At 40.1% G+C, this 18,573-nt stretch overlaps 1 protein-coding gene across 5 annotated transcripts in view; it reads right to left on the bottom strand.

Moving 5' to 3' along the window:
- The window catches only part of LDAH (lipid droplet associated hydrolase), a 107,448-nt gene that overhangs the window by 72,366 nt on the left and 16,509 nt on the right, over nt 1-18,573 (bottom strand). For 4 of the 5 annotated variants that reach the window (XM_052688875.1, XM_052688865.1, XM_052688836.1 and 1 more), the window contains one exon: nt 5,099-5,233. The exons of the other annotated variant lie outside the window; for it this stretch is intronic. In XM_052688875.1, the coding sequence (XP_052544835.1) occupies nt 5,099-5,233 (135 nt within the window). The remainder of the gene's footprint in view (nt 1-5,098; nt 5,234-18,573) is intronic. 5 annotated transcript variants of the gene reach the window in all.

Genomic DNA, 18,573 nt, shown 5'->3' with positions numbered 1-18,573 from the left:
TTATGAAATGCATACTAACTCCCTGTGCCTCTGTGTGGATTCTTTTTTCTGGGATTATACAAAATATTAAGTACAAAAGCTATTAGCTAAAGGTGAGTAACTATTTTTCAGAGCTCAGTTCTCAGACCATCCTTCAGTGTCTCCTCCTCTCCTGTTTGCAGCAGTACACACCATAGACCCATTCCCCCACCTCCAGAGCAGTGTAACATCTCAAAGACCGCTGGCTGCAAACACACACAAGAAGTATTATTGGAAAAGTATTCTTAGCTACCATTAATTCAGCTGAGCAGGTGGAAACTAGTCAGAGAACTAACTCCATCTAATCATCCAGCTCTTTTTGGACCACAGGCAAGTGTCCTGGGAACCACTAGTGGCCACAGACCACAGTTTGGGAATCACTGTTGTAAATAACACAGAACCCTCTTATTATATAGCACACCATTCTCCTTGTCTTGCTCAGGCTGCTATTTTAGTTCTTTTTTCCCTACCACCACAGCATTTCACATGATAGTAGCAATTTACGGTTCACATCTGGTAAATATGACCGCGCTGTCATATGTCTAACAACCAAGGAGATGATTAACTTACTCAAGCATAAATTCAGGTTTCCACGAATGATTTTATTAATGTTTTCTGTAGTTCAATGTCACCTCAGCTAGAGGCAGAATCTCAGTCAATTCTGCAGTTCTATTAGCAGTCAGGGGGCTGGACAAACAATCCCCATTCAAATGAGTAGCAACAGTAAAGAACACAGCTAAGAAGCAATCAATGTACCACATAACTTACGCACATATGACTTTCAGGTTTTCCATTTCACCTCACACTGATGGCACATTAACATTTGGGATTACACAATGAATGTCTTCTCAGACTTACCAACCTATATTTTCCTATATGGCTTCTTAATGATGTAACTCAATTTCAAAATGGTTTGCAAAGATCCTAGTTCCTGTGCTAAAGAGAATTCAACAGAAACAACCTTTTGATGGACTGTTATTCCTAGATAGAACTGGCACCCTACCTACCTCTTTTGCCATGCAAAATGAACTCAGGACATTTTAACACATTTTATATACATGAAGGCACACAATTATTGTCTGCAGTCCATGGGCATAAAAGATTAGACTAGAAAATTATCTTGCAACTTTTTAATTAATAACTTCACTTCAGTTTCCCTGTCATTCAAATGCTACTTAATACTGATTCAGAAAGAACAATAAACACAGGAGACAATCTTTTTCAAAGGATAATCATGCTTTGTTAAAACCATTAAAGTCTTTATTCCTATTATGATTTTTACAGCCCAAAACTTAACTGTATAGTTTAGAAAATTCTTGAGATGCACCATAAATAAGAAAATATCATGTGAGCCAGTCCTGCATCATTAAGACATGGCCATTCACTAGCCATTTTATTAGCTATATTTAAGTTCATCAATTGTATTTCTAAGATCTAAATTTCCATAGCACTTCACATATATAGAATACCAGCAAAAATCAGTAAATAATTAATTCTGTTTTCACTTTTCTTTTTTTCTCGACCTCATTTTGCTGCAAAGGAAAGTACCTTGGTGGTCTTGAGGAGAAACAAAACCTATCCCATGATCTCTTATTCTTATTTTGGTCTGAGACAATTGTATTTCCTACGTCTTGCCAAGTCAGAACTAATCTCCGGAGAATTAAGCCATCCTAAGGCATGGCTGTGTCATGGCATGTACACCTGCCTTAACTGGGAAGCTGATGAGTGCTTAGGGGAATAAAAAAAAAAGATGTGGAATGCATTGGAAGAACATAGTTTCAAGGAGCTGCTATCCAACCTCTCATTTTTTCTGTGTTTTTACAGGAACTTGAGGGAAGACTGTATATTTTAGTCCCTGTGATGACCATAACACAACACTGAATCAGCAAAAAGTCTCAAATTAGCAATGAATAAAAGGATTTGTTCACTGATACGTGTTAGCTTTAACTAACATTTTGTTTCCTATCAAAAGGAGTTGAAGGGCTGTTAAAAAGTTTCCAACTGGCAATTATCCACTGTCTGCTCAAAAACATTTTTTACTGATGGAGGTGCATAATCAAAAAAGTTCATAGATTACTGTTACAAATGAATCAATGTTTATTCTTCTTTTTTAGTAGCTTCCCTGCCTTTTTAATTTCTAATTTGCTAGACTGCAACTAGAAAAACCTCAATAGCATCTAAGATTCAAATGCTGTCTTAATTTATGCCTTCATCCTTCTTATTAAGAAATACTTAAATACTGAACTTCCTCAGAGGATTTATATAAAAGTGTATTAAATGAAGCCTTATGAAATGCCTGTCAGAAGCATGAAGGGGTTTTGTTTGAATGTTGTTTTTTTTTTTTTACAGTGACTGTTTAATGACAATACATCCCATAATCCCAGTTTTTTGAGAATATATCCCTTACTTTTCTTTCGTGAAGCATATAACTGACCTGGTCTTAACAGTGCAGGAACTCTTTCTCAGAAATCCAGAACCTAGAAAGGCAGTGAAGACCTACAGAGAACTCAATTATTTGTCCCAAAGTATGTGCTTCTGCTGGTCCTTGGGGTTCTGTGGTTTTTGTTTTGTTTCAATGCCAAAAAATGTAAATCAAGAGCTTCTTGGAGAACCAGAAGATGGGTAAAGGGTCCATGATTTTCCATTCTTTTTTAGTCAGCCAACTTGCAATTTGCAAATATACTGAATTCTTGGTTTGGTCATTTTTACTAAACCTTTGCAGCCAATTCATGAAAACTGCTTTCAGCAATACATGAATAAAAGAAAGGGAATCAGATTCTAATAATTAAAAGTTGCATATCATTTCTTCTGTGCCATAAGGATGAGGGAAAACTACCCCAAATCCACCTGTTTTGTAAGTGAATCACAAAGTAGAAGGACTTCAAGCCACTTTGTGCTTTCAGTTGATTTTCTAATAATGTGAACCACATTCCTTTTGTTACATTCAAAGCTACTGCAAAGCTCAGCTATTAACCTGACTTCCAAAGAAAATGGTTTGATTTCAACATAGAAATCAGCTCCTGCTTTCCCATTGTATGCTTTCCTTTCCCCAGACTTGCACTCCTCTCAGCAGCATAGTCAGTCACAGTAAATATGGGACATCTGTAACTCTATGCTCGCCCCAGCTATAAACCACTTCAGCTAGCTCTGCCACCTCAAGCCATATCTGTCAGCATGAAGAGCTGTTTGAGCTGAATGCAGACATGATCTGAGGGCAGGTTATCAGATCTGCAAACATCATCTACTATAGCCTGAGCTCCATTCAGTTGTCAGACTTTTATCTGCATCTCACGATTAAGAATGCACCATAAACGTAGAAATTTCTCGTCTATCCAGATAAAGCTAGCACTGGGAAGCCTGATACTCGACCACGACTGACATGAATTTCACCAAAGAAACATAGGTTTCACATTTCAGTTTCAAACCTGAGATTAAATAAACCAGTAAAAAACTCAAAAATTTCAGGAATTCTTAGTGAGGCAACTTCAGGTTATCTCACATTGCTGAACCTCTTACTCCTAAGCAATCATATTGATTTACTCCAGCATCATTGCAGCTTAATCAAGTCTGGAGGCCTCCTGACATGAAACAGCTTCCAGGTTTTGCTATTGGCTCCCTCCATCTTACAATGCTGTACATGAACAGTATGCACTTACAATTGGCTATCACGTCTTTCTGGTCATTGGCATATCAGGAGACCTTTAACAAGCAAACAAGCGACTCCTCCCCAGTCTCAGAAACCTGTACTTGCTTCCTGGAAAATTCACTACTTCAGTAAAAGTACTTTTAAATTCAGAGATAATTAAGTCTGTCTTCACAGAATCACAGAATGGACAGGGTTGGAAGGGACCTCAAGGATCATGAATCCCCAACCCCCTGCCATATGCAGGGCCACCAACCTCCCCATTTAATACCAGACCAGGCTGCCCAGGGCCCCATCCAACCTGGCCTTGAACACCTCCAGGGATGGGGCAGCCACAGCCTCTCTGGGCAGCTGTTCCAGTACCTCACCACTCTCCCTGTAAAGAACTTCCCCATGACATCCAACCTAAATCTTCCCTCCCTCAACTTAAAACCATTTCTCCTTGTCCTGCAGTTATCAACCCTTTCAAAGAGTTGATTCCCCTCCTGTTTGTTTATAGTCTCCCTTTGGGTAATGAAAGGCTGCAATGAGATCACCCCGCAGCCTTCTTTTCTCCAGGCTGAACAAGCCCAGCTTCCTCAGCCTGCCCTCATAGGGGAGGTGCTCCAGTCCTCTGATCATCTTCCTGGTTCTCCTCTGGACCCTCTCCAACAGCTCCCTGTCTTTTTTGTACTGGGGGCTCCAGACCTGGATGCAGTACTCCAGCTGGGGCCTCACAAGAGCAGAATAGAGGAGGACAATCACCTCCCTGTCCCTGCTGGCCACCCCTCTGCTGATGGAGCCCAGGATACCATTTGCTTTTTGAGCTGCAAAGGCACACTGCTGGCTCATGTTCAGTTTTTCATCCATCAAGACCCCCAGGTCCTTCTCTGCAGGGCTGCTCTCAAGGACCGCTCCTTCCAGTCTGTATGGATGCCTGGGATTCCTCCGGCCCAAGTGCAAAACCCTACACTTTGCCGTGTTGAATCTCATCAGGTTCACCCTGGTCCACCTTTTCTAGCCTCTCGAGGTCCCTCTGAATGGCATCCCTTCCTTCCACCGTGTCACTGCACCACTCAGCTTCGTGTCATCAGCAAACTTGCTGAGGGTACACTTGATTCCGTCATCGATGACATTGATAAAGATAGAAGATGATATTAAAGATTAATTACCTAATCTACTCTTCTCAGTGTAAATATGTTTTAGAACTTGTCAAGAACTTCTCTCTTAAGTCTGCAAACAGCAAACTCTGCTATGCTCTGCACAGCCTTTATTTGACTGACAAATTGAATTTACCTAAAAATATTCTTTTCCTGAATTACTTCTCTTTTCATAAGACAGTTTTGAGGAAATAAAAAAAAAAAACTCAACATCTTTAGCAAAAGTTATGCAGAAAAAAAAAAAAAAAAAAAAGAGGAGTGTAACAAACATCAGTGTATACAATTTACAGTACAGTACCTTCTAACATCTCCATACCACTAGGAGGCTTACAGTGTCCAGCATGGCTCACAACCCAGACGGGATATTGCTGATTTAGTCCACAATATAACGCCTTTATAAAGGTCCTGTAATAACCTGCCAGCCCAGGGTTACCTGCCAAAAGAAACACACCAGCACAGTCAATATTAACCTTTCAACAGCAAGCAGTGTACTTCAAAGCAAACTAAACGACATTACATATGAACTTGTTAATTTAATTTCTCCAATACATTTCCAATTTCTGTTCTCCCAGTAGTAGGGACTATGCTATTGAACTGTTTGAATTCCACTACCGTGGCACAAATGAGAAGCATATTACAGAAAATGCTGAAGGTCAAAATGTAATATAGAAGCTAAAATTGAAGCTCTGCAGAAGAGAAAATCTCCTTTTCTATTAAAGCTTAAGCAGCTTGCTCACCTATCTTGTCAAGTTACAGACATATGAAAATTGGGCAAATATAAAGAAACCTCCATCCACACAGATATAAAAATGTATATTTTCTCCCTATTAATTTATTACTCTCCCAGGGTAGTCCCACTGGTTTCTTGTTATTATTTAGATACCAAGGAAGCCCACCATCACAGACAGGACTGCTCAGTTGCATATCTTTCACTTGTATATCAACAAGTTTTGGATATCATTGACAGCAAGAGGAAGCACGAGCAGTACTGCGTAAAAAGGCATTCAATTTTTAAGACAAAGGCATTGCAACATAACACAGATGTATTACTGCAAGAGTACGAAGGAACATAAAGACAGTAAAATTGTGTAAAATCCTTTGCAAAAGTTTCATAGCAATAACAGCAACTGGCCCAGCATAAGCAGTGACTGGGAAAGAGAAGGACTCAGAGCTGTAGTCAAGCTAGCACGTATAGAAATGGTGTACAGAAGTAACACTGGGTTTATTCCACTTCTTCCCTTCAAATAGTGGGCATTTGGCTTTGTCTTTTGCTCTTCAGATAGCACAAAGTAAGTTCACTGACCTCCAAAGAGGCATTCCCTCAATGCTGGGTTTCCAAAGTAGCATTTGCTGACTACAGAGAAGCAGTTCAGCAGGAACCCAGAGCCCACCAGAACAGACATGCTCAGAAGCTCACTCCAGCACTGAGACATGGGCAGAATATCAAAGTCTTTCACTTTGTGTCACACGTTGCACAGCTTCATCCCTCACTTACATGTAATAGGCTGATCTTAGATGCTCAAAAGTTTTTTTTTTTTTTTTTTTTTTTTTAACCTTAGAAAAACATCCAATCTTAAAACATCCAATCTTAAAAGTATGATATTTACTGAAGTATATGGATTTAGAACGGGAAAAAAAAAAGTATCAGTTATTTTGTGCTTCTATCTTTTTGCAAGCTTGAAATGTAAGGAGAATTAAAAAGAAAAAGTGGTATATACAAACTTAAGAACACACTACCAAATTTTTGCAAGCTGGTTTCCAAAACAGCAACAATCTAAAATTCCCATGGGATACACAGACGAGGCCATACTTTTCAATCCTTCGTACACCCCCGATTTTATTAACCTATACAACATTAACCTCATTTTCTTTTCTCATTTTTATATCTCAAAATCATATCAATTATGGGGCTTCAAAGACAATAAAATCAAATCTATACATCATTTGTGAAGCTCCTTGAAGAACAGAGGAAGCCTGTTATTCAGCAAGGCTGATGATGAAGGTAGCAGCAATGCAAAATAAAGCGCAGGACTACAAGAATATCTCAGTTCTGGAATATAATCACATCGATTTCAAAACCAGTCCTTCCTCCTTACATTCTTCTGAGCACCAGTTTAAACTATTCTGTCCTTTTATAATGCAGAACAAGGAAAGATAGGAAAACATACTCAAAATTCAAATTTCAGTGCTCTTTCCCATACTCAGGCAGGTGAACACAAAATATAAGGATTCTCATCACCGAGTCAACAGCTGAAGTAGAAAGCATTAAGTGCTCCAAGGAGGTTCAGGTTGGACATCAGGAAACATCTCTTCTCTGAAAGAATGGTGATGCAGTGGCACGGGCAGCCCAGGAAAGTGGGGGAATCACCATTGATGGAGGTGCTCAAGAGCCACGGAGATGTGGCACTGAGGGGTGGGCATGGTGGGGACGGGCAGACGGTTGGACAAGGTGATCTTAGAGGTCTTTTCCAACCTTATTCTATGGTTCTATTCCACGACAAACCACAGGGTGAAGCAGCTTTGGATTGCAGAGCTCACAGAGTTCTCTCGAAGCTCAGTGATACTTCTTTGGGGAAAATGAGATTTTTATCTTGTGATGAACGGAAGGTGCATGTCAGACAGGTGAAAGAAAATCCATAAATGTGAAGGAAATCCCCTTCTCCCCCTCTCCGTATACATCTACTCATGGTAAAAAGCATTCTCAGGGCTCAGCTGTTAGATTTGCTATTGATGAAAATGTCTTGAAGAGGTATGAATGAGAACCAAATTCATCACGCAGGTACAGAGGTAATGCAGTACTTACTCATGCATTTTAAGGATTTCCCAGTATATCAAAACAAAACTATGTTCTTGCACTCAGCCCCTAAGTGTCAAAAAATGGAAACTGTAAGCAAACGCAATGTTAACCTTTATGATTTGAAGGTTATTCCAATTATTTAAATACCATGTTAATTCTCAAACACCACAGAGCACATGAATCATCCACACATGCCAGCAAGCCTCAAGTTGCAGTCATCTGAACCAAGAAGCACATCTTAAGCAGTTACTCTCACCTGTGCTTAATTTTAAACTGCATTTATGTTGCCTCATACAAAAAAAATTAAATATATGTAAGCGGTGACCAGGTTAAACACACGAAAGTGTAAGACATTGCAGATCAGCTTCATTTGCAGAAAACTTTTAGGAATTTTTTGAGAAGAATATGTCATGTGGACAGTTTACTCAGCCAGTCAGAACACAGTGAGGCCACTTTATTTGGTGCACTCACAAAGTTCACAAACAAGGAACTCCTTTCCATCGCTGCTCTTTCCTGTAACACAACTCAGTTCATCCATCTATTCTACTACAACTCCAAGTCTTTCAATTTTTAACTTGAAGATGAAACTCACTCGCTTTTTTGATGCGTTCCATGTTCTTGTTATTGCTTTTCCAATAAATTAACATTTTAAACACCAGTGGCTTCCTTCTTATAAAGACAGATAGCAGTGAAGAGACAGTAACTTCCATAACTAACTTTCTAACTCAGTGTATCACTAATAATCACTTTCATCCTGATTTCACGTTATCTCCTCTATAAAGTGACATAAGGACAAACTTGGCCTGTTCCTAAAAAAAAAAAAATACTATTACTGGAGATGCTGCACTTGCAAGAAGGAAGTTACTCAGATTCAGGAAGTTCAAACCTAGGTACATATACCACCAATGTAATTCTATCTACCTAATTCTGAATGCTAGACAACATTTTTACAAAGTTTATCTTAAAAGTCAATTATAACCAGTCCTCACAAGCAATGACAGCTTTTGTGTTTTACAAACTGTTGAGAATTTTGAATTCTTCCACAATATTAAAATATTCATGTAAAATATAATTTTTAATTATAAATTAATTAATTACCATTACTGGTATTGGACAACCATGTGCAAAAGCAATCCCCAAACTTGCTGAGGAACATGTAATGAATTTCACAACTGTGAAATACTTCAGGTTATAAAGATACACACCAGATCGTGCAAGAAAAGCCTTTTATCCCACAAAGGACAGCTCAGGCATGTACAGAGTTCACTTAAATGAAGTAGAGACTGACAGAAAAAATGAAAGTAATTCTTAGCAGCTCTGGAAGGTATATCTAAACTGAAAAGTATTTATTTAATCAGCCTACAGAAAATACCAAAGAAGGTGGCAAGCAAAGAAAATTTCTGTGCAGCTACATCACTCCAAATCATTAATGGGCTTCCTGCACCTTGTTCTGAACTGAACTTTTGGGCACTGCCCTGTCCTGCAGGACGTCCCTTGGAGCATTCAGTTGCCTCCAAAACTCTACCATCTGCAACAGCAGTAGTTGGCACTGGGCTGCAGAGCTCCATGCACTTCTCAAGCAGTTGTCTTCTGTTTCCTTTGGGACCTCAGCAGGACCATAAAGATTAGAAGCAGCTACATGAATAGAACAAGGGAAACACACAGCAGTGGGCTTACAGAGAACTTTGAGGAACTGGAAAACATGCCAGTAATTACCATGAGTTTAATTTTAGAAATAATCCAGTTTCAGAATTAAGTATGTATACCACAGTATAATCTCTCGCAACAAAAACAACTGCAGGCTTTTTTGTTTGTTTGTTTGTTTTTAAATGAGCAGCCATAAATCACATTTGAAATCCAGGGGCGCACAGCAGGACCACACAAAAGTCATTTTTGTGGCAGTGGTTCCAAGTGCCTCCTCGCAGAGCTGCCAAAGCTCCCAGCTCCAGCCAGGACTGACATGACAAGTTCTTCACTCAAGGAAACTTAATCCACTTTTGGCATCTGACCAGCCAACCATGGAAGAAGATGCAACTCCCCTACGTTAGTGAATGGAAAGCAGCCCATGCAGATGTCGGGAGGATTTAAATGGAACATGTGAAAAAATAAAATAAAATACAATGATGTTCTCACACTTGGGAAAAAACTGCAAAAACTGATACTGCAGTTGACAGTCAGGCCTTAAAAGGAAACACACGCTTCTATGCCACGCACGGTCACGGAGCTGCAAGTAAACCTGTCAATAACTACTGAAGGATCATCACAACCTCCCATCAATTAAACTCCCACCTTGTAGATCTGGAGGACTGAGATTCTTAGCCCCGTGTTCTGCTTAGAGACTATGCACTAGGGGAGCATCATCAGCCAAGGAGCAATTATAAGGATGTATTTCTGCAGAAACACATGTGAATGCTCCGTCTGATCCCCCCTAACTGTGGAATCGAGAATTTGGCTGGGAAGCACCCTAATATAATGGCAAAAGGTGTGAAAACAGGGAATCTCCAAAGGATTCAGCCAGGTGCCATAACTGCTTATTACAGAGGTTTTTCAGGAATATTTTACATTTTTTCTCTACAAATACAGGTGTAAATATATAAGATTTTAGCCTGATACAGCTGTAAAACTTACATATGAATTTTTATAACATACATTCTCTACATGCATTTCACAGGGCAAATACATTTGCCTGCTATTCTCAAACACTGTTCCACTTTCAGGGCAAACGCGGGTTTCATGTACTTCTGAAGAGATCCTATGGACATTCTGATAAAACCTGAACTAAACAAACAATGCTGCTTTCACCCAAGTGAGAATAGTGCCTTCAGCCTGTAAATAAGAATTCCCAGCCAGAAATTGTGATGAGAAAACACGTGCCTGTTCCTCCAAATGAATGACTGAAAGCATTTATCCACACAGATAAGACATCAAGTCCGGAATGGAATGGTATCACTTGATCTGTGATAAGGTGATACTGCAGGGATGTAACGCAGTTACAAAGTCCACAGACTTATTTAGATATTTACCTTTAATATCTCAATCAGGTGGGACACATGCAGAAAAATAAATATACATATGAATGATTCCTTTCACACACCTGTAAAGAAATGGTTCTTGGAAGCGATTGATATATAAAACAGAAAAAAATGGAGCCCACAATGGAATAGTGAACTTTTCACTAGTTTTAAAAGCAATAACCAGGACTTCCTGGAGAGCACAATTAATTTTTGCATACAGATTAGACATTAACCTTTTTAATCAGTTCTCCTGGTCAGTTCTCCTGGTACACACCAGCAAATACGTAGCCTGTTGTGCACTCACTTAAGCAGATGAAGACATTTTACTAATTTAGATACGTAGAGGTGGGTTGCCCTCATCTATACTGCAACCCCTCCTGCAGGCTTTACCTCAGGTCTCAAATTCCCAGGGGGACTTGTTCAGTTGAGTTCAGTGACTGAAGGCAGACTTGGACCAACAGAAAACTATCTTCTTCCAAAGGAAACAGAGGAGAACAAAGGATGTAGCAGAAGAGGAACATGAGACTTGGTGTCACATGGGTTCACAGTAATGTCAATGAAACATCTGAATAACAACGCAACGCCGATGAGACAAATTCAGCCGGAAAAAGACAAAGACAAAAATAAACAATTCAAAAACAAGATCACCACAAATTGTTTTGTTTGGATAAATAGTTCCGCAGATTCTATCAATTTTGAATAATGTACAAGAAGGAAGTAAACAAATTCAGAAGGCAGCAGAAATTACATTTTCCAAGGGGTGGCCAGCAGGGACAGGGAGGTGATTGTCCCTCTCTGCTCTGCTCTTGTGAGGTCCCATCTGCAGTACCGCGTCCAGGTCTGGAGCCCCCAGTACAAGAAAGACAGGGAGCTGTTGGAGAGGGTCCAGAGGAGAGCCACAAAGATGATCAGAGGACTGGAGCAACCTCCCCTATGAAGACAGGCTGAGGGAGCTGGGCTTGTTCAGCCTGGAGAAAAGAAGGCTGCGGGGTGACCTCACTGCAGCCTTTCAGTACCCAAAGGGAGCCTATAAACAAACAGGAGGGGAATCAACTCTTTGAAAGGGTTGACAACTGCAGGACAAGGTTTTAAGTTGAGGGAGGGAAGATTTAGGTTGGATGTCAGGGGAAGTTCTTTACAGAGAGAGTGGTGAGGTGCTGGAACAGGCTGCCCAGAGAGATTGTGGCTGCCCCATCCCTGGAGGTGTTCAAGGCCAGGTTGGATGGGGCCCTGGGCAGCCTGGTCTGGTATTAAATGAGGAGGTTGGTGGCCCTGCATGTGGCAGGGGGTTGGGGATTCATGATCTTTTCAACCCAGGCCATTCTATGATTCTGCGAAATGTATATCAGATATTTGTCTATTTTGTACTGTTGCTCAGACTTTATTTTTTCTTAAGATAGATAAAACTTTCTATAAACAAGCAAAAATTGGTCACAGCATCATGAAGACAGTTAATACGGGATAAAACTCTGGAACTGTGTTTCTGTAGTATCAGTGGAAAAAGATTTCTTTTTGCAGCTTAGGGATATCAACAGAATGCAACATTTAAGAGATCAGTAAGGTCATTTTTGTTATCAGTCTCCTGAAGCAGAGAAAGGCGAAGCAACAACTATTCTGCATGCAATAAATCAAGAAGAAAACCTAAGAGTGAAACCATGCAATTAAGGACATCTGTACTGGTTCTGAGTAGATGTTCCATGAAGACTTTAACTGAAACATTTCCAACACCTTCCTTCTCCATCAGCACCACTCACCATGTACAAGCAGATTTTAGCCATTTCCAACCTACTGTGAAGAGCTTCTGTTTCATAAGACTTTATTAACAGATATAAAGGATCTAAAACTTGAAGGTGGGAAGGCATTACGTAAGTACATAGTATTACATATATTTATTCTTATTGAAGTGTTCAGATGCATCAAGAATAACCAAGAGCTACTTTCAAAGATGGATCTCAGGACAATAATCAAAATCCTCCATCACATGCATAACTGGAAAACAACAGAGCAGCAGCAATGATTTACTGAATTTTTGATTCTACAGTCCCCATCTAGTTACTGAATGTAATGGGGGACATTATTTTGAGTAATGCTGCAGCAATTGATAGAAGCTACTATCAGAACAGAAATAAGTCCATGCATTATCTACAGTTTGAAAGGAGAAACCTATTTTGCCTGATTTCCAAAGAGATCACTACATCAAAATATTTAGCATCAGTGGAAATCCTATCAGCTCAGGGACTTCTAGCAGTAGCTACTAGGAAGGACGTACATTACACACATTTTATATGCATTACTAGCACGATTCACATAGAAAAACTGGATTTACATCATAGGTAGATCTTTCAGCAGGTAGTTTTTTCTTCCTTTCTGCCTCAGACATCACATGAAGAGAAACAGATTCTTCTTTAAATGGTCAAATCAAGCAAAATACCATAGAACACAATATTTCCATAACTCAGGCCAAGTCGAGCTTCTGCACGTTGCAGGGGAGGGATTATTTCCTCTCTTGATTACGCTTTGTGGCCAGGGAGGCAGGAAGAACCATGCTGAAAACGCCTCATTAACAGGGAGAGGACATGGAGAGAAGACTAAGATTGAGAAATTTCAGTCAGTCACTTCAGTAAGTCACATCTGCCACCCAGATTTAGTAGAGGGAATTACTGTCAAGCACAGTTGGATCTTCAACCATCCTGTCATTACTCTGCCTCCTCAAACTTAACAAGCCTAAGTGTGCCAAACCCCTGTCAGAGGTACTTGTGGAGCACTGGGAAATTCAACAAAAGTGGCGTATTTCGAGCCTAGATCTGACATACAGGCTCCTCTTTGCAGGAGGAAGTTCTTATTTTTAATGATATTTTTTTCTTTTCTAAAGACAATGGAAGCTGGTGGGCTGACCCAGTAAACAAAGCAAAACTGTCAACATATTCTAAAATATTACTCACAAACAAGTAGTCCATAAGCAGCTAAGTAATGGAGCGTATCATCCTAAGAATTGAATCTTCTAATATCTAATACAGGACAGAAGACTTCTTCCCTCTCTATTGGTCTGTACATCTTCCATCCAAATTTTTATTATCCTTTTTGTATCTTTGAGGTCCCTATCACTCACAAAGATTTGGGGAAAGTCAGCTGATACATTCAAAGTTTTACATACGAATTACTTTTACCCCCAAGGAGTAATTTTCACAAAAGTCTAACTATTTAGCATAGTGAGATACAGAGAGCTTCAAAGAAATTTGATTTCAATCCAGACAGCACATCTCATTGACAAATCTGCAAGAACTTCACCCAGAAAGATTTCGTTAATCCCAGTCAGAGAACAGAAATAACAGACTGCTGTGGTTTAACCCAGCAGGCAGCTCAGCAGCCATTGGCTCATTCACCAGTAAGGTAAGGGAGAGAAAGAGGGAAAAAAAAAAAAAAAGATAAAACTTATGGGTTGAGATAAAGGCAGTCTAATAGGACAGAAAAAGGAAGGCAAAATGACAATCATCATTGTAAAAAGAATATACAAAGTAAGGGATGCACAGTGCAATTGCTGACCAATGCCCAAACAGCCTCTAAGCAGTTGGTTCCCTCCAGTCAACTCCTCAAGTTGATTACTGGGCCAGCATGACACCATATGGCACAGAACATTATTTTGGACAGTTTCAGTAAGCTGTCCTGGTCCTGTCCCTCCCAGCTCCTTGTGCTCACTCATCTCTTCAGCCTCTCATGCTGCCCTGCCAGAGAGATGCCCTTGGGTTTGTAGAACCATTGCTCAGCAACAACTAACACATCAATGTGTTATCAACATAATTTTCATCCTAAATCCAAAACACAGCACCATACCATATACTAGGAAGAAAACTGACTATCCCAGCCCAAACCAGAAAACAGACAAAATGTATGCATGAAAGTTAAAATGCTACTAACCACTAAGAAATCTTCCACTTAATATTACAAGTTAACAGCACCTTTCATGCATGGCCATGTAGGGTGCTGAGCAAGTACATGGTCAATTGAAAATAAGATCGAACCCATAACTGAGCCATGAACATTCCTGATGCTGATGGGGACATATCTAGAAAAGTTGAAAGAAGAGAATTTTGTAAACAGAAGGTGTTTTCTTTCTGGTCGCTGATTTTGCTTCTTCTCAACAATGAGCATAGAAAACAACAGTATATAGTGCACATCCTATGGAAGTATGCAAATAAGTGTTCTGCTGTATTGATGTCCCACTGAAATAGAAAGCTGTGCTCTTACTTCCTTATCCCAGAAACACTGAATCGTAGGTGCTAGAAGGGACCTCTGGAGATCACTGAGTCCAACTCTCCCTTTCAAAGCAGGGTGACTTCAGCAGGTCCATAGGAAAGCATCCAGACAAGTTTTGAGTATTTCTAGAAAATGAGACTCCACAAACTTTCTGGGCAGCCTTCTCCAGTGCTGTCACCCTCACAGTAAAGATGCTTTTCCTCACATCTGTATGGAACTTTTTATGTTCCAGTTTGCATCTTATGATTAGAAGACCTGCAGTCAAGGGGAAAAGCACGTTAACTTGCCCCATGTAAACTCTTCTATCTAGATTGCTACACTACACAGACTTTGAACTCTAGAGTGCAAGCTGTTTCATTGATTGCTTTTGTACTGTGTATACCAGCTACTGGAGAGTGAGAAACTCCCTCACTTCTGACAATTTTTTCTTCAAGCAAAAGAAAGTAATTCAAATTGAAGTAACATACAAATTCTCCATGTCAAAAAACTGAAAACTCAGGGTCAAATATAAAGAGCTGGCAGCTTCATTTGGAGCTGCAGAATAAACAAAAGCAGAAGTTGCAAGGAAGGGGCACTGCATTCCCAGCGAATCACTACCACCTGGTGTGACCAGTGGGGTACCAGCTCCTTCCAGAAAAGCCTCGGGATGAAGCGTGCGAAACCACAAGCGCTGTGTGTGCTGAGGACTGACACCATAATTTAACATCACACAGTTCTGCAACACGTTCAAAAGAAGGAACTCCCTCCCACCTTCTTCCTACCATTCCCACCCCCCTACCACAGCTCACCAGCCTGACTTACACTAGCAGAGCCCTGTGGGCCCATGCTGTGAATCCAAACAGGGAACTGCTCCAGCTCCAAACAAGACCCTAGGAGTAACTGTATGAATTTATTTAATTCACAGCACGACCTCTCAAACTATTGTTTTGGCATAACCCATGGGTGGAGTGGCACAGTGCGGTGGGAACAGGAATACCTTATGCCACTATTGTTGACAAACATTTGGATTGTGCAATTATGGCCTTACAAAGTATTTTAAGTGCTCCAAGCAGTAAAAGCTGTTGGATTTCTTGGTGGGTTTCAATATATACCCTATGGTTTTTAACTTCTATACTGCTTCAGGCTCAGGAACATTTGCTTTATGGTCCTAAGGCAAGAGCTCAGTGGATACTCAGGCCTGCCCTCCAGTGCCCCGACAAAGTGCACAAATCCAAATGGAAGTTCATTTGCATCCCAACTTCTAACAAAGAAAGGAAGCATAGAAACTTACCAAGAGGGCTTTGCTTACCTGACATTGATCATGTAAAGTCATTACACAGAACAGATGGAATACAGGAAAAGAGGTTTAGGAATACCAGCTGGCTTTCCAGAGCCAGTCTGAGGAGCAGCACAGCAGTCAAGTAATGCACTCAGAGCACCATGTGGCTGCCTCAAGCCCTCTGCTATAGTCATTATAACAGCATAGAGTTCATCTTCTCTCCACTGCCCAGAAAGGGCAGTGAACTCACAGCAGTTCCCTCCTGGTTAACTCACTGTTGGAAATGCCAAGCATGCAGTTCTACAGGTAATGCTCTGCTTAGGTACAGTAATCTTCAGGACAAAGTTTAATTTCACATACTGTCAATACCAGAGAATGGATCAATGCTGTTGCTCAGCTACTATGTAAAAAAGCCTTATTTTCTTATGAAGCTGTATAAATAAAGGCAGTATCTGTACATACAGCAAAGAGATCCTGCTCAGCCTTTTGGATATAAACATCTACCCTCAGGACAGAATTCTAGATGCAAAATTAAGGTGTTTGGGAAGTTGACCACCTTCATTTTTGTGCCCTCAAATTCCCCTTTCCTTTCCATTTCCTTCCTTCATCTGAGATCTGTCAACAGCTGCACTGTTCTGCCTGGAAAAGCGAAGGGAAGATGGGCTCAGGTAAGTATGCATGCAATTTCTTGTATTTGAAACTAGCAGAGGTAAGCGAAGATTAGAGAAAAAGCATAGTGTTAGCAGAATGGAAAATATACATCCACAGAGAAAACAGCAGGTGAAGATACGTATACAAAGAAAACAAGCTATTAGTCTCAGCCTAAGATAATCAAAACTCAGCTACCCTACAAGCAGAAATCACATGCAGCTATTTTCAACATCAACAGGAGTGAAGCTACACTATGACTTCCATCTAAAATTTCCCACTGGATCTAGAAGTATTACTTAATTCAAACAATTAACATCCCAAACAAAATGATTCCTTTTTTTCAACATAATAAAGAGTTGAAGTATTTAATTGTGTTGCTTTCTTTAACGTCCTTTGGGTATTTAGTGCTGAACAAACAGAACATGATGTATGTCCTAGCCCAAGGATTTCATGAAGCAGAAGGAGTGGAGCTGCCCAGAGTTAAACATTCTAAGAGAGGAAGCATTTGTTGTCTCACTCTACCCAGTTGTGCTTTTATTGTTAATTTATTGTTAGCTGATTGTTACTGAATGCTAACTTAGGGACTCTGGTGATAGATTAGATAAATTTTCCAAATGGGAACAAAGTTTTGTTTGGTACAAATTTGTGAGGACAGTTGAAGCATCTATTGAAAAGCAACCCAGCGGCAAGGCTGGGAACAAAAGCTCCAGCATTCCAGTCCTTATATTCGTTGCTCTAACTGGGTCTCCTTTATTTCACTCTCCATAACACAAGTTAAAGGCATTTTTATGACCCTCAACAACCAACAGAACCAATTAATCACTGCCACATGAATGGCCTCATAAAACTATTTTTTCTTGTGTGTGATGTACAAGCAGAGGAGAAACAGTGCCTACATACTTATTCACATGATAGTGTGAAGCCTGACAGCATATGACACTGCTGACTATTACAGCAAAAAGCTTTCAAAAATGCTATTATTTTTGCTAATCTTTAAAACAGCTCCCTCTTCTGGCATACCTCTTCCAACAAACCTCATTTGAGAGTTAAGGCACTTATTACGCAGTATGGCTGTGAAGGCAAGAAGTGGGCAGCTTAAATTACAGTTCTTGCACGAGTGACTAATTCTAATTAAGTATTTATCTATGATTATCCATATGTTTATGTCTGCTACCATTCATACTCCTAAAAATATAACAGATAAATCAACTGAGATCCAAACCCAGACCGGGACAAGAAGCCTGGGTGACCAGCTCTTGAGTTGCATTCACAGAACCACTGAGGTTGGCAGGGATCTCTTGAGACCACCTGGTTCATCCTCCCATTACTGTTAGCTAAATCACTTGCCTAGCATTTTGCCCAATTTGGTTTTGACCATCTCCACAGCATCTCCACCCCATCCATCAGTAGTAGAAACAGTCCTGACAGTGCCCCTTCCCAGCTCCCAGTCACACAAAAAAATTCCTAGGAAATAATGTTTCTTATCATGGACATTCACATTCCATCATCTTGATTAGATGTGTAGTGTCAGGCTAGTCGCCTTTAAGAACAAGGTCAGACAGACTCAAACAATCTTAAAAAAAAATAATAAAAAATCCAATCTCACTCTCATAGCCAGCTTGTTAGTGCAAAAACCACAGAGGAAAAAGGTGAAGCTAGGCAGACATGTCTCCTGTTGATGCCATGGTAGCATTCAGTCCTAAATAAATACATAAATAAATCTCACTGCTTAATGCTGATAGAACAGGTACTTGATTTTGTCCACAGAAGTATTGCTGGAGCTTCTTCAGTGACTGCGG

Source organism: Tympanuchus pallidicinctus, unplaced genomic scaffold, assembly GCF_026119805.1.
Source record: "Tympanuchus pallidicinctus isolate F22 unplaced genomic scaffold, pur_lepc_1.0 scaffold1, whole genome shotgun sequence".
Classification (NCBI taxonomy): domain Eukaryota; kingdom Metazoa; phylum Chordata; class Aves; order Galliformes; family Phasianidae; genus Tympanuchus; species Tympanuchus pallidicinctus.
This window is presented reverse-complemented; position numbering and strand designations above follow the sequence as displayed.